At 52.4% G+C, this 13,975-nt stretch overlaps 1 protein-coding gene across 1 annotated transcript; it reads left to right on the top strand.

Annotated features, from left to right (window-relative positions):
- The first annotated feature begins 6,372 nt into the window (after positions 1–6,372).
- maptb (microtubule-associated protein tau b) lies at positions 6,373–13,513 on the top strand. Its single transcript, XM_047037515.1, has 8 exons — positions 6,373–7,093; positions 9,245–9,297; positions 10,683–10,770; positions 10,939–11,186; positions 11,892–11,984; positions 12,489–12,570; positions 12,846–12,952; positions 13,221–13,513. The coding sequence occupies exons 1-8, from the start codon at positions 6,403–6,405 to the stop codon at positions 13,434–13,436; spliced, it is 1,578 nt and encodes a 525-aa protein (XP_046893471.1). The 5' UTR covers positions 6,373–6,402; the 3' UTR covers positions 13,437–13,513.
- Positions 13,514–13,975: the final 462 nt, after the last annotated feature.

Below are 13,975 nucleotides of genomic sequence, written 5' to 3'. Positions count from 1 at the left end.
TCCTCTCTTTATCCACCTCTCTTCCTTCTCTCACTCCTCTTTTTATCCACCTCTCTACCTTCTCTCACTCCTCTCTTTATCCACCTCTCTTCCTTCTCTCACTCCTCTCTTTATCCACCTCTCTTCCTTCTCTCGTTTCCTTGCTGTCTCTTCTCATCCTGCTCTCTTTTCCCTCCTCCCGCCTCCCCTCCTCTCCACCCTCTCTGTTCCTCTTTAATCCTCCCCTCCCCCCCCTCCCCCCCTCCCCCCTCCTCTCCTGTGTTGCTGCATCATGGTGTTGCTGGGCGTGTCCTTCACACTGAGCATGCTCCACATCCCTGCAACACCGCAGGCATGGCACATGGCTTCATCTCTCTCCTCTCCGTCTCCTCCCCGCTCTCCTCAGCGCTTCCCTTCTTCCCGTTCGACATCCCGCCAGCCTCTCTCTCCCTTCCTCCAGGACTGCCTTTCTCTCTTCCCTCTCTTCCTCCCTTCCCTGTCTGTCACTATCAATCTCTCTCAAGTCCTTTTCTCCCTACCTACCTCCCTCCCTCCCTCCCTGCCTCCCTCCCTCCCTCCCTCCCTCCCTCCCTCCGTCATCCCCTTTCAGACAGCCACTCCCCGTTCTCTCCTCCAGACTCGTCCCTCTAAGCTGTACGCTGTGTCCTTGCTCTGGTCTCTTTCTTTGTTTTTCTCTTTTATCTCAATTCCCTCTCTCTTTTTGTTTCCTCTCTCCTCCATCTTCCATCTGTCTCTCATCTCCCTTTTTCGCCCTCTCTCTCTCCCTGCCTCCCTCTCTTTTTCACTTCCCCCCCCCCCCCCCCCCCCCCCTCTCTCTCTCTCTATCTTCTTGTCTCTCTCTGTTTATCTCTCATTGGCCCTCCCTAGCTGCCTGGTTATTTTCTATCCTGTGTTTCTCAGTAAGCCACTAGGTTAGAGTGCGCTCGATCAATTTGTGTTTGTAAGGTGCTCCCCACTCCACATTTCTCTCGCGCTTTCCCTCCTCCCACTCTCTCTCTGTCTCTCTCTCTATCTCCCTCTCTCTCTGTCTTTGTCTCTCTCCTCCCACTCTCTTCTCTTCTCTCAGGCAGAGACCATCAGCCCTCTCTTTCTCTCTCTCTCTCTCTCTCTCTCTCTCTCTCTCTCTCTCTCTCTCTCTCTCTCTCTCTCTTTCTCTCTCTCACTGCTCCCACCCTCCCCTTTCTTCCCCTGCTCTGCTTGTCTGCTACTTCTCTGTCTGTGTGTGTGTGTGTGTGTGTTTGTCACCAACTGTGTCTGTGTCCTATTCTCTGTGTGTGTGTGTGTGTGTGTGTGTTTGTCACCAACTGTGTCTGTGTCCTATTCTCTGTGTGTGTGTGTGTGTGTGTGTGTTTGTCACCAACTGTGTCTGTGTCCTATTCTCTGTGTGTGTGTGTGTGTGTGTGTGTTTGTCACCAACTGTGTCTGTGTCCTATTCTCTGTCTGTGTGTGTGTGTGTGTGTGTTTGTCACCAACTGTGTCTGTGTCCTATTCTCTGTCTGTGTGCGCTGCAGAGAAGCTGGGTGAATATTAAGTAGTCTGGCTGTCTTGTTGTGGGAGCTGGCTGTTCACAGGACATGCTGCAGGCCTGCAGTTCCCTACAACTCCTCCCTCTCCCTTCAGCTCCTCCCCCTTAGCACCAGCCCCACCCCCTGACAGGCTGCAGGTCTATGATGCAGATAAACCATCACAGCTGATGAGGCAGGCAGACAGACAGACAGACAGGCAGACAGACAGGCAGGTGGGCAGACAGACAGACAGACCTCAGGCATGTCCTTCAGCCTCTATTCTTCTGCAGATTAGATAAGTACTGGGCACATGGCCCTTTGGCAACTTAAACAGTGTGTGTGTGTGCGTGCATGTATGTGTGTGGTCTCGTGTCGATGCTGGTGGTGACATGGGGATCAGTAACCTCATTAACACCTGGAGTTGGAGCATGCTCAGTGTGAGGCTGGGGTCAGTGTCCAGGCCTGGCAGGGACACAAAGAGGATGACCCCTGCTGGGTAACCCTTATGACCCCTTATTAACCCCTCCACCGACTCCTCCTCCACAGCACTCTTCCATGTCTGGCGGATGTTTTAAGTGCTTTTAGACTCTTAACCAATCTGGTTCTTAATTTGTTATTGTGTCAATAAAGTGTTGTTGACGTGTCCTTGACTGGTTTAGCTGTGTCTCTAATCTGTCTGATCAGCAAACTGCTCCCAGCCCTCCTCTCTCTCCCCTGCCCTCCCCACCTCTCTCTCTCTCTCTCTCTCTCTCTCTCTCTCTCTCTCTCTCTCTCTCTCTCTCTCTCTCTCCTGCCCTGCCCTCCTATCTCTGCCTTTCCCACCTCTCTCTCTCTCTCTCCCCTGCCCTCCCCACCTCTCTCTCTTCCCCCTGCCCTCCCCTCCTCTCTCTGCCTTCCCCACCTCTCTCTCTCTCCCCTGCCCTCCCCTCCTCCTTACCCCCTGCCCTCCCCTCCTCTTTCTCCTCCTTCCAATCATTAAAATAATCAAAATCAATATTTTGAGATGAAAATCTCTTAGATGTAGTATACTGACCTCAACTCTACCCCCTCTTGTCTCCTCACAGCCTAAACTCACTCTGAGATGGATCAACACCAGGACTCCGCCCCCAGCCTAGATGGCCACGCCCACCAGTTCAACTCCGGGGAGAGTGTGGGTGTGGCCCCAGCAGTAAAGGAGGTGGAACAGGAAGTGAAGAAGAACGGGATGCCAGACTCACATGTCAAAGGTCCGGAAACTTCTTTACTCCAAAGATTCTAGAACTCTTGTTCTTTCTGCATGGCACATAGAACTCTTGTTCTATCCCCAGGGTACATACAACTCTTGTTCTATCCGCAGGATACATAGAACTCTTGTTCTATCTGCACGGCACATAGAACTCTTGTTCTATCCTCACGGTACATAGAACTCTGGTTCCACTGCCCAATTTTTTATTCCTTATTTATTGGCTGGCTGCCTGGCTGCTGGCTGACTAGCTGTCTGCTGGCTGACTGGCTTGTCGGCTGACTAGCTGTCTATTGGCTGACTGGCTCGTTGGCTGACTAGCTGTCTGCTGGCTGACTGGCTCGTTGGCTGACTAGCTGTCTGCTGGCTGACTGGCTCGTTGGCTGACTAGCTGTCTGCTGGCTGACTGGTTGGCTGACTAGCTGGCTGGCTGCTCACAGGGCAGGGATGAGGGGGAAAGAGGGTAAAGGCAGTCATGTTAGCTTGGCTCCGTCATGTTAGCTTGGCTCCTGCATGTCTACTGACTAGCTGGTGCTGAAGAAACCCCCCTAGAAGCTCTTTTCACGTTCGTTAGTTGCTGCCCTTGCTTTATGCTTGTAGATAGTCGTGTGTGTATGTGTGTGTGATAATGCTGTTAGCTGCAGTGTTAATATTTCATGAGCTCTCAGCTCATTATGCTATACTAGACTCCTGGAATGAGGAATGAACCAACAACGATAATTTCCTGAAACCTTATTTCCTGATGGACTTCTCTCAATGCCGAGCTAATCTTTTTTTTCTTCTCTCTCCTCCCATTCTTTTGTCCTCCATCTCATTCACCTTCCTATCGCCTCTCTCTCTCCTCTTATCTCTCTTCTATTCCCTTTCGTCCTACACCTGACCCCTGACCTCTGACCTGGACAGTACCTGGAGGGACGGCCGCTGCAGGTGAAGGTACGGTGAAACCTCAAGAGACTCCTCCAGAGTCCAGAGCGGACACACACACACACACAGTAACAGCTTCAAACTCCATTCACACACACTCTTAACATCCTCAGATCCAGGATCAGAGCATAGTTTGTCCAGTTTGAAAGAACCGCTGTGTAATTGATCTGACCCCCCACCCCAACACCACCACTTAGCTGTTTGGATCTCCAGCCATGCAGGCCTCCTTAAAGAGAGGGTCACTCTCATCCTCATTAGAGGCCAGTAGATGTTATTGACCCGGTGATGAGCTATGGAAGTATTGATGTTGTGTTTGACAGGGTGTCTGAAGCACTCATCATGGCTGTTCCCCAGTGTCGCAGTAGAGACTGGAAGGGGCAGAGCAGAGCTTCTAATGGCAGGGTGGGTCTAAGACCAACACTCTCCTGTCAGACATGAGGAGAGATCGGAAGAGATACCAGACATGTAGAGAGATCGGAAGAGATACCAGACATGTAGAGAGATCGGAAAAGATACCAGACATGTAGAGAGATCGGAAGAGATACCAGACATGTAGTAAATTAGGTAGAGATAACAGACTTGTACATATACATGTATATACTACAGATTGTGGGGAGATGAGATGAATAATCTAGAGATATGTAGAGATAGGTAGATATAGCACACATGTAGAGAAAGGTAGATCTAGCACACATGTAGAGAAAGGTAGATCTAGCACACATGTAGAGAAAGGTAGATATAGCACACATGTACAGAAAGGTAGATCTAGCACACATGTAGAGAAAGGTAGATCTAGCACACATGTAGAGAAAGGTAGATCTAGCACACATGTAGAGAAAGGTAGATATAGCACACATGTAGAGAAAGGTAGATCTAGCACACATGTAGAGAAAGGTAGATCTAGCACACATGTAGAGAAAGGTAGATCTAGCACACATGTAGAGAAAGGTAGATCTAGCACACATGTAGAGAAAGGTAGATCTAGCACACATGTAGAGAAAGGTAGATCTAGCACACATGTAGAGAAAGGTAGATCTAGCACACATGTAGAGAAAGGTAGATGTATCAGATATTATGTCTCACACAGATGAGGTTATCCATGCATACCTGCTCGGTGCTAGGTATTGTATGACCACAGACAGAGAGGCATGCAGACAGACAGGCAGATAAACAGACAGACAAACAGACAGACAGGCATGCAGACTGACAGATAAATAGACACAGACAGGCACACAGACACTTATTCAGCTTTCTGGCCCATTCCCTGCCCAACCCAGCGATACTGCAGTAGAACCTATCAGCTAATGTACCGGTCTGCATCCCCCCCTCCTCTCCCCAAAGAAAAAAATACATTGATTCATCGTCATGGCAATTCATTAATCGCATAGTGTTTCCCGCACTGGTGCCAGAGCGATGCTGTGTAGCCGTGACGACAGTGCTGGGCTGTGTGTTCTGGTGTGTCTGGGCCGCAGTGTGCCTGGTGTAGACGATGCTTCTGTAGAAGTCGTGTTTCTGTGTGTCTGTGGCCCATCATCATACAGTTCAGCTTGTCCTGTCTTCTAAAGAGCCTGTGTTTGCTGTTGCATTAGAGCGATGCAAGGCTGACCCTGGCAAACTGAGCTCCTGACCTATCAGGAGATCTAACCTAACCCCAGGAAAGCCGCACTGATTGGTTGGTTTGGTGTTTCATTTGTGGGATTTGCTTCCTTCCTGTCGATGCCAGCCAATCCTGCGGTGTTTGCCCTGTGTGCTTCTGTCACTGCTTCAGTTCTCCTCGGTTTCTTTGGGTGTGTGGGTGCACGTGTGTGTGACTGAGTGTGTATTTGTGTGCACGTGTGTGTGAAAGTGTGTGTCTGTTTGGAAGTCCAGTGACAGTTGTTAATCCCACAGTCTGTCTGTCCGTCCGTCTCTGTCTGTCTGTCTGTCTCTGTCCTCCTACCTCTGCCCCTTGTATGGCCAGACCTCAGCCCCCAGGACAGCCTCATGAAGAGGCCAGCCTCTAATGGGAGGCCCTGCATCAACGGAGGGAGCAAGGAGCAGAGCGAGGATGAGGAGGAGGAGGAAGAGAGGGGTGGGCTGAGAGCAGGGTCTGTAAGCCCCAGGAAGTCCCCCTCAGCCCCCCTAGCACCCAGGCTCCCCTCCCCTCAGACGGGGGGGCAGGAGAGGTGGGAGGGGGGCACCAGAAGCCCTGGAGAGCACCAGGAGCCTGGGTCTGAGGAGGAGGACGAGGAGGAGGAGATGAGGCGCAGTGCCAACCCTGCTCACCCCCACGCTGAGACAAAAGTGAAGAGGGGGGAGGATGAGGAAGACGACGAGGAGAAGGAGGAGGACGAGAGAGAAGAGGAGAGAAGGCCGGAGGCTCCAGTCATACCTGCCCTGTCGCCTCACACCCAGCCCAGCCCTGACCAAGAGGAGGAGGAGATGGAGCGCTGTTCTCCTGGCATCACCCTGTGTCCGGAGGAGAAGAAGAGAGTGTTGTCATTTGACTACAGAGAGCCGTCTCCCTCTCCACTGTCCCCTGCTGCCCCGGGCGTCCTTGTCACCCCCCCTGAAAGCAGGAGCCCAGACTCGCTCCGAGCCGACCCTGGCTCCCCCTTCTCCCCCAGCGCCGCTGGAGACCCCAGCCAGGACAGCCAGCTCCTCCCACGCAGCCCCACTCAGGAGGAGCAGGAGGAGGAGGAGGAGGAGCAGGAGGAGGAGCAGGAAAAGGAGGAAGAGGAGGAGCAGGAGGAGGAGCAGGAGGAGGAGGAGATGGCTCCACCCTCGGTCCCACCCCAGGTTGATCTGTCAGAAGAGGAGGAGTCTGAGCAGGAAACTCCAGATAAGACCACACCCACTCTGGAGAAGACCACACCCATTGTGGAGAAGACCACACCCACTCTGGAGAAGACCACACCCATTGTGGAGAAGACCACACCCACTCTGGAGAAAACCACACCCATTGTGGAGAAGACCACACCCATTGTGGAGAAGACCACACCCACTCTGGAGAAGACTACACCCACTCTGGAGAAGACCACACCCACTCTGGAGAAGACCACACCCACTCTGGAGAAGACTACACCCACTCTGGAGAAGACCACACCCACTGTGGAGAAGACCACACCCGCTCTGGAGAAGTACCTGGAGTCCACAGAGGAGACACTCATCACTCAGAACCTAACTGCAGCCAGGCCTGCAGACACCAGGGCTGTAGACACCAAGGCTGCAGACACCAAGGCTGCAGACACCAGGGTTGCAGAGAAGAAGAACGGGAAGCCAGTGAAGGCTGAAGCTTCTAAAGCTCCTCCCTCTGCAGCCAAAGGCCCAATCAGGAAAGAGAAAAAGAGTGTGGCCTCCGCTGCCCCTCCCCCCAAGACAGCCGCAGCCAAACCCCAGAAACCCCCCCCTAAAGAGGCTGCCCCAGCGAGAAAACCTAACGCACCCGGTCCCCAGGTCAAAGGTCTGTGTTCTGTTCCTATCCTAACTCACACCTCCCTCCCCTCCCTCCCTCCCTTCCCAGATGTGTAGTTCGTCACTAGAGCCACAGCCCCCCCCCCCCCCCTCCCCCCCTAACGTGCATCGTCCACTATGGAGGGGGTTTGCCTGTAGACACTCTGGTCTCTCCCTGCTGTCTGCCCACCTCTTCCAGCCTCTCTCTCTTCCAGCCTGTCTGTCTCTCTGTCTCTCTCTTCCAGCCTGTCTGTCTCTCTGTCTCTCTCTTCCAGCCTGTCTGTCTCTCTCTTCCAGCCTGTCTGTCTCTCTCTTCCAGCCTGTCTGTCTCTGTCTCTCTCTTCCAGCCTGTCTGTCTCTGTCTCTCTCTTCCAGCCTGTCTGTCTCTCTGTCTCTCTCTTCCAGCCTGTCTGTCTCTCTGTCTCTCTCTTCCAGCCTGTCTGTCTCTCTGTCTCTCTCTTCAAGCCTATCTGTCTCTCTGTCTCTCTCTTCCAGCCAGCCAGCCAGCCTGTCTGTCTCTTTCTTTCAGCTGTGTGTCTCTTCCAGCCTGTCTGTCTCTCTCTTCCAGCCAGCCTGTCTGTTTCTTTCAGATGTGTGTCTCTTTTAACCTGTCTATCTGTCTGTCTTTCTCTATCAGCCTGTGTGTTTGTTTGTGTCTGTGATTGTGTCTGTGACTAACCCTAACCCTCTGGACGTGATGTCAACAGTCTGCATGAGGAGCATGCTTATTGGTTGTAGTTGTGGATGTTTGTGCTGCATGTCCACCATTCCCCCCACCTCTCACCTTGTATTCTGACACACACACACACCCTGCCTACTGTATCATGTTCCATGTAGCGTGTATGTCAGCAGGCTGTGTCAGCGGTAAGAGAATCCTCTAGGTCGTTTGACTAGAGGGTCTGTTTCCTTACTGCAGTGCATATATGATAGACTGTACTAGCTACACGCACACACACACACTCACATACACACGGAAACACACACACCTGCCATTCTCCGCTAATCAATACAGAGCAGGGAGCTCTCTCCCAGTGCTGACCATGAGAATCCTCTAACCCCGTCTGTCTCCCTCACCAGGGACCTCTACCAGTAACCACCCCATGGTTCCTGACCACTCCATTACTGGGAACCAGGACTAAGGAGTCTATCAAGGTCGCTCTTTAAAAGAGCACCTTTAACGAACGCATGTCAATTATACATGAGTGTGAGAGAGATAGAAGGGAAAGCGAGGGAGAGTGGGAATGGGAGAGAGGGAGGAGAGAGAGAGGGAGAAGAGAGAGAGGGTGAAGAGAGAGAGGGAGAAGAGAGAGAGGGAGAAGAGAGAGAAGGAGAAGATAGAGGGAGAAGATAGAGAGGGAGAAGAGAGAGAGGGAAAAGATAGAGAGGGAGAAGAGAGAGGGAAAAGATAGAGAGGGAGAAGAGAGAGACAACGAGAGAGGGAGATAGAGAGAGATGCTCTCGTCTCCCACTGATCCAACATACCTGAACATCAACAGTCTGTCACCTCACCACTGACCAATCACACGCTACCATCTCACTACCCACACCACACTTCTTCTTTCTCACCCAGTCACAGGCAAGAGATGAGTCGGGGGAGACGGACGCAGGGTCGTTGAAACATCATCATCCTCCTCAGTAGCTGAAGCAACTGTAGCCATCACTGAACCATCTTATCAGAGAGACAGAGACCAGAGATAGCACAGAAGAGACTCACCAGAGATTAGACTTTGGAGAGATCAGTTTATTAAAGTGTCTGAAAGTTCCTCAAATCCCAGTAATGCCATGTCATCTCCACACAGAGGAGTCATTAGACCCAGCCTCGGCTTCTAAAGGAGTGGGACCGTGCTAATGTAGCTTCCACTTGTCAACACTGTCCTTCTAAACAGAGACAGGGCCTGACAACCATACTCCAGTGTAAGACAATCAGCCTCTAGCTATCAACACACACACAATCACAGACTAGCTCCCGAGGATCGCGATCCGTCGTGACTTGACGTGTGTACGGTCTACATCAGCTGAGTGAAAGCAGAGAGACCACAGACCCACACAGCCTGCTGTAGGAGTGGGCCTGGAGTCACACTGAGACAGAGAGGGGGCAATGTTTCATACGATGCAACCACTAAGTGTCACCCCTCCCCTCCTCCCCCCTCTGTCCCCTCAGCCAAGGCTGCAGCAGGAGCAGGAGCAGGGAAGACTGCCGACAAGAACACCAAGGTACAGTGGTCTGGATGCAGCTGACATCATGATAGCATGCAGGCTACGTGGCATAGCTACCTCTGCACACCTGCAAAGATGTTGTGAGGTCACCATCAGAGTACCTGCAAAGGCTTCACAGTAACATGTCACATGGCAGCAGCTGCACAGGCACACCTGGGCTCAATGTCTGACACACTCCCTGTAGACCACCACGCCGTGACCTCTATTTTATGAATGGTTCATTCAAAGAAGGTGAACTAGCAGATAGCCATCACTGTGTCCTACTGTGGTGAAGAGGTTTCTATGGAAGCAAATCAGTGACATGTTTTGAATTTTGAACAGCATTGAATACTTAATATTGAAATTTGAATACCACTGAATGTGTTGGTTTTGCAAGAGTTTAAAATTGAAATATGAATTTATTTCCCAAAAATAAAATAATAATTCTGAGGCTTGAATTTTTGGGATCTTAAATTTACCGTTCAAATTTGAGCAACCTGAATTTCTGAATCTTGAATTTTTGGGGGGGGATTTAATTGTATTTATGTTTTAATATTTAAATACATTCATATTTCAATATTAAAGAGGCCTTCAAAACCAACAAATTACATGCCGTTTAAATTTCAATATTAAGTATTCAATGTTTAAAAAATTCAAAACATGATGTCACTCATTTGCTTCCATAGGTTTCTGTCCAGATATTACTGTGTGCTGTCAGACACACACACACACACACACACCAAACACACCTAATCCCAGAGTTTTCATTCAACCAATCACTGACCAGGCCAAATATTATCTTTAATTCTCAGTTGTTTTTCTTTTCTTTTTTTTCTTTTACACTTTCAGGCTACTTTGGTTTGTTTAAGTTGGTTGCCATGGTTCCCATTGATCATGTATTGTTTGCTGTTTCAGATTGAGTTCAACCATCGTTATTGAAGAGTGTTTTCTTCCCAGTTCTGTTTTCTTTGTGTTTGATCACACATCCTCTCTGTCACCCCACTGTAAGAGCCCCCTGCCCCACACTAGCAAGGCCGCGGTCTCTAAGCGACCAGCGCCGATCCAGCCCAGCCCCTCCCGCCTCCCCCCCTCGTCCTCCTCCCCACTGCCCCCCTCCTCCAGGCCCAGCCCCCTAGCTAGACCAGGCAGCACAGGGCCCAAGGAGCACAGGCCTAGGGTACGTAAGTAGCACACCTGCAGAACCACAGTTCTGTGTTCTGTGTGTGGAAACACACGCACACACGTGCAGTTATGTACACGGACGCAAACACTAGCCCATACACAAACACTCTCACACACACACACACACACACACACACACACACACTGGAGTGTGTTGTATCGCAGACAGCTTGCTGTGTTCCTGTGCTGTCCACTTCTAACCTGCTGTTGTGTCTTTTCAGTCTGGGGAAGGGAAGACCTCCAGGACACCAGGGGGCACAAGACCTGGAGGAGCAGGCTCCCGCATGCAGGCCAAGACCGCAGCAGGAGGTTAGCAGCTCTACCACCCTGCCCCCCCCCACCCTGGCCCCCCACCGCCCCCCCCCCCCCCCCTCCCTGGCCCCCCAGCCTGCCCCTGCCGCCCTACAGCCTACATGTCTGTCATCTTGGATCTGCTGCACGAAGGCATTCTAAAACCTTTCATCATTCCTCCCTCAGTGGACCCTCCCCAGTCTGGAGAGAGGAGTGGCTCCAGCACACCTCGCTCGCCCGCCAGCCGCTCCAACACCCCCAACCGCGACGTCAAGAAGGTGGCTGTGGTCCGTACCCCCCCCAAGTCCCCCGGGTCCATGAGGGGGCGTACTGCGGCCCCCCTGACCCCCGCACCCCCCATGCCAGACCTGAAGAACGTCAAGTCCAAGATCGGCTCCACAGAGAACATCAAGTACCAGCCTGGAGGAGGACGGGTAGGAGAACTCACTTCCTGTTTCCTACTTCCTGCTTTCTTCCTGTTTCTGTTGAATGATGGGAGGCCGTGTCTCCGCTCACTTACCACCACCTGCTGGGATTACACACACACACACACACACACTGCAGCTCCATCTCTGAGGAACCTCCATCGAAAACCCCATCGCCTCTGACCATGTGTCTGCCTTCTCTGAATTGCATTCGAATAAGAACGTAACTGACCAGTGTGAGGAGACCAGGGCGCCCCCTGCTGGCTGTGCTGGTGCACTGCAGGTGTTACCAGAGTAGGCTCCTCTGTGGTCAGTCCATGACCTTCTCCTGGGGCTCTCTGAGAGGAGCGTGGTGTCTGTAGGCTCCTCTGTGGTCAGTCCATGACCTTCTCCTGGGGCTCTCTGAGAGGAGCGTGGTGTCTGTAGGCTCCTCTGTGGTCAGTCCATGACCTTCTCCTGGGGCTCTCTGAGAGGAGCGTCGTGTCTGTAGGCTCCTCTGTGGTCAGTCCATGACCTTCTCCTGGGGCTCTCTGAGAGGAGCGTGGTGTCTGTAGGCTCCTCTGTGGTCAGTCCATGACCTTCTCCTGGGGCTCTCTGAGAGGAGCGTGGTGTCTGTAGGCTCCTCTGTGGTCAGTCCATGACCTTCTCCTGGGGCTCTCTGAGAGGAGCGTGGTGTCTGTCAGGAAAACAGCTGTCCTCTCCTGGCTCCTCCAGGTGCAGATTCTGGAGAAGAAGATGGATCTCAGTAGCGTCCAGTCAAAGTGCGGCTCTAAAACCAACATGAAACACACCCCAGGAGGAGGGAATGTGAGTAGTACTGACACACACACACACTCACATCTTCACAGCAGTGGCGTCCCCATGTGTCTGAGCTCTGCCACGACAGCAGTGCTGGGCGGTCCTGCTGGTGAACGGCTCCATTGTGTCTGTTTACCTCCACTCATCTCTCAGTCAGCAGGTGGTCTGTGCTGCTGCGCTGCCCTCTGCTGCCCTCTACAGGCAGAGCAGAGCAGGACAGACGCTGGCTCTCAGGACCCGCTCTCTGTCCTTCATCCAGTGTATACCTCCCTCATCACACAGCATGGCGTCTCCCCCTCTCCCTCCCCTCTCCCTCCCATCTCCCCCCCCTCTACCCTCCCCTCTCCCCTCCCATCTCCCCCCCCCTCATGTCCATCCTCTGTCCACTCAGGAGGGTTCCAGAGGTCAACTCAAGTCTACCTGCTGGGACTGCTCCCTACCCATCATTTCCTGCTCTTGACCCCTGTGTGACCCCGGTCTGACCCTACACCTGTTGTCTGCTCCTCTCTCCAGATCCAGATCACCCACAAGAAGATCGACCTTAGCAACGTCACATCCAAGTGTGGCTCCAAGGACAACATCCGTTACAAACCAGGTAGGTACATGGATATACCAGCAGATCAGCAGGCTGGCAGACCAGCAGGTAAACAGACCAGCAGGTAAACAGACCAGCAGGCAGGCAGACCAGCAGGCAGGCAGACAGGGACACAGACACACATTCAGATAGAGGCACACAGACAGACAGACAGACAGACAGACAGACAGACAGACAGACAGACAGACAGACAGACAGACAGACAGACAGACAGACAGACAGACAGGTGTATAAAATGGTGTATCTATGTGTAATTTAACTGTTTTGTCCACCAGGGGGAGGTAATGTGGAGATCAAGTCAGAGAAGCTGGACTTTAAGGTCCAGTCCAAGGTGGGCTCTCTGGAAAATGTAGGCCATGTGGCTGGAGGAGGGGCCAGGAAGGTAAACCCACTTGACCCCACGGTGTGTGTGTGAGAGTGAGTTGTACTCCCGCGTGTGTTCTGCATGGTAAGATGTGTTGTCCATAATGAGATGTATGAATGTGTGTGCACCCTCCTGAAGTGTGTGTGTTGCATCCCAGGTGTTTCCTACTTGTCTGAGACCCCCTTCCTCCCCCCCCCCCTTCCTCATCTTCCTTTCCTTCCCTCCACACCCCGCTCTCCCACCCCTCCCTCTCTCCTTCCCCCATCCCCTCCTCCCCCCTGTCCAGATTGAGAGCCACAAGCTGAGTTTCCGTGAGCAGGCGAAGGCAAGGACCGACCACGGCGCAGAGATCGCCGAGATCCCCTGCAAGTCCTCCGCCGACGGCTCGCCCCGTCACCTTAGCAACGTGTCCTCTCCCGGCAGCATCAACATGACCGAGACACCACCCTTATCCTCATTGGCCGACCAGGTCTCCGCTTCCCTCGCCAAGCAGGGCCTGTGATTGGTCTATCTTCCCCTAAGCCGATCACCGCGGTAACCCCGCCGTCTGATCCCAAGGGAAATGAAAGAAAAAGCATATCTCTCTCCCCCTCTCCTCCCCCCTTTTTACGTCGCTCGCAGGATTGACTGACCAGGAACGCAGGTGCCAGCGGCTGGCTCCTGATTGGTTAATAGCAAGCTAGCTAGATAGTTTGACAGTGAAACAGCAGTATTGTGAAGATGCTGTTATCAAGACACAGGTTCTCCAATCTACTCTTACCTTAATTGGTTAACTTCAGTTCCCACTGTAAACCTTAGTACAGACAGCTAGCCACAGCTAGCCACAGCTAGCCCCCTCCTCTCCGATATCCACGTCTTGGTTACCTGTGGCTCCAGAGGAGTACTCCCATGAAACACCCTGTTCTGTATTACACTGTTTAACCGGGTCAAGTGCCAAATAGTTCAGTTACTGTGTGTGCATCGTTCCTGTTACTGGCCATCTCAACAACTTCTTTCTGTGTCGGTCGCCCACCATCCTATCCTGCTACTTCAGAAATTAGC

This window comes from Hypomesus transpacificus, chromosome 17 (assembly GCF_021917145.1).
Source record: "Hypomesus transpacificus isolate Combined female chromosome 17, fHypTra1, whole genome shotgun sequence".
In the NCBI taxonomy this organism is placed as follows: domain Eukaryota; kingdom Metazoa; phylum Chordata; class Actinopteri; order Osmeriformes; family Osmeridae; genus Hypomesus; species Hypomesus transpacificus.
Note: the sequence above shows the minus strand (reverse complement) of the source record. Positions and strands in the feature narration are given on the sequence as shown.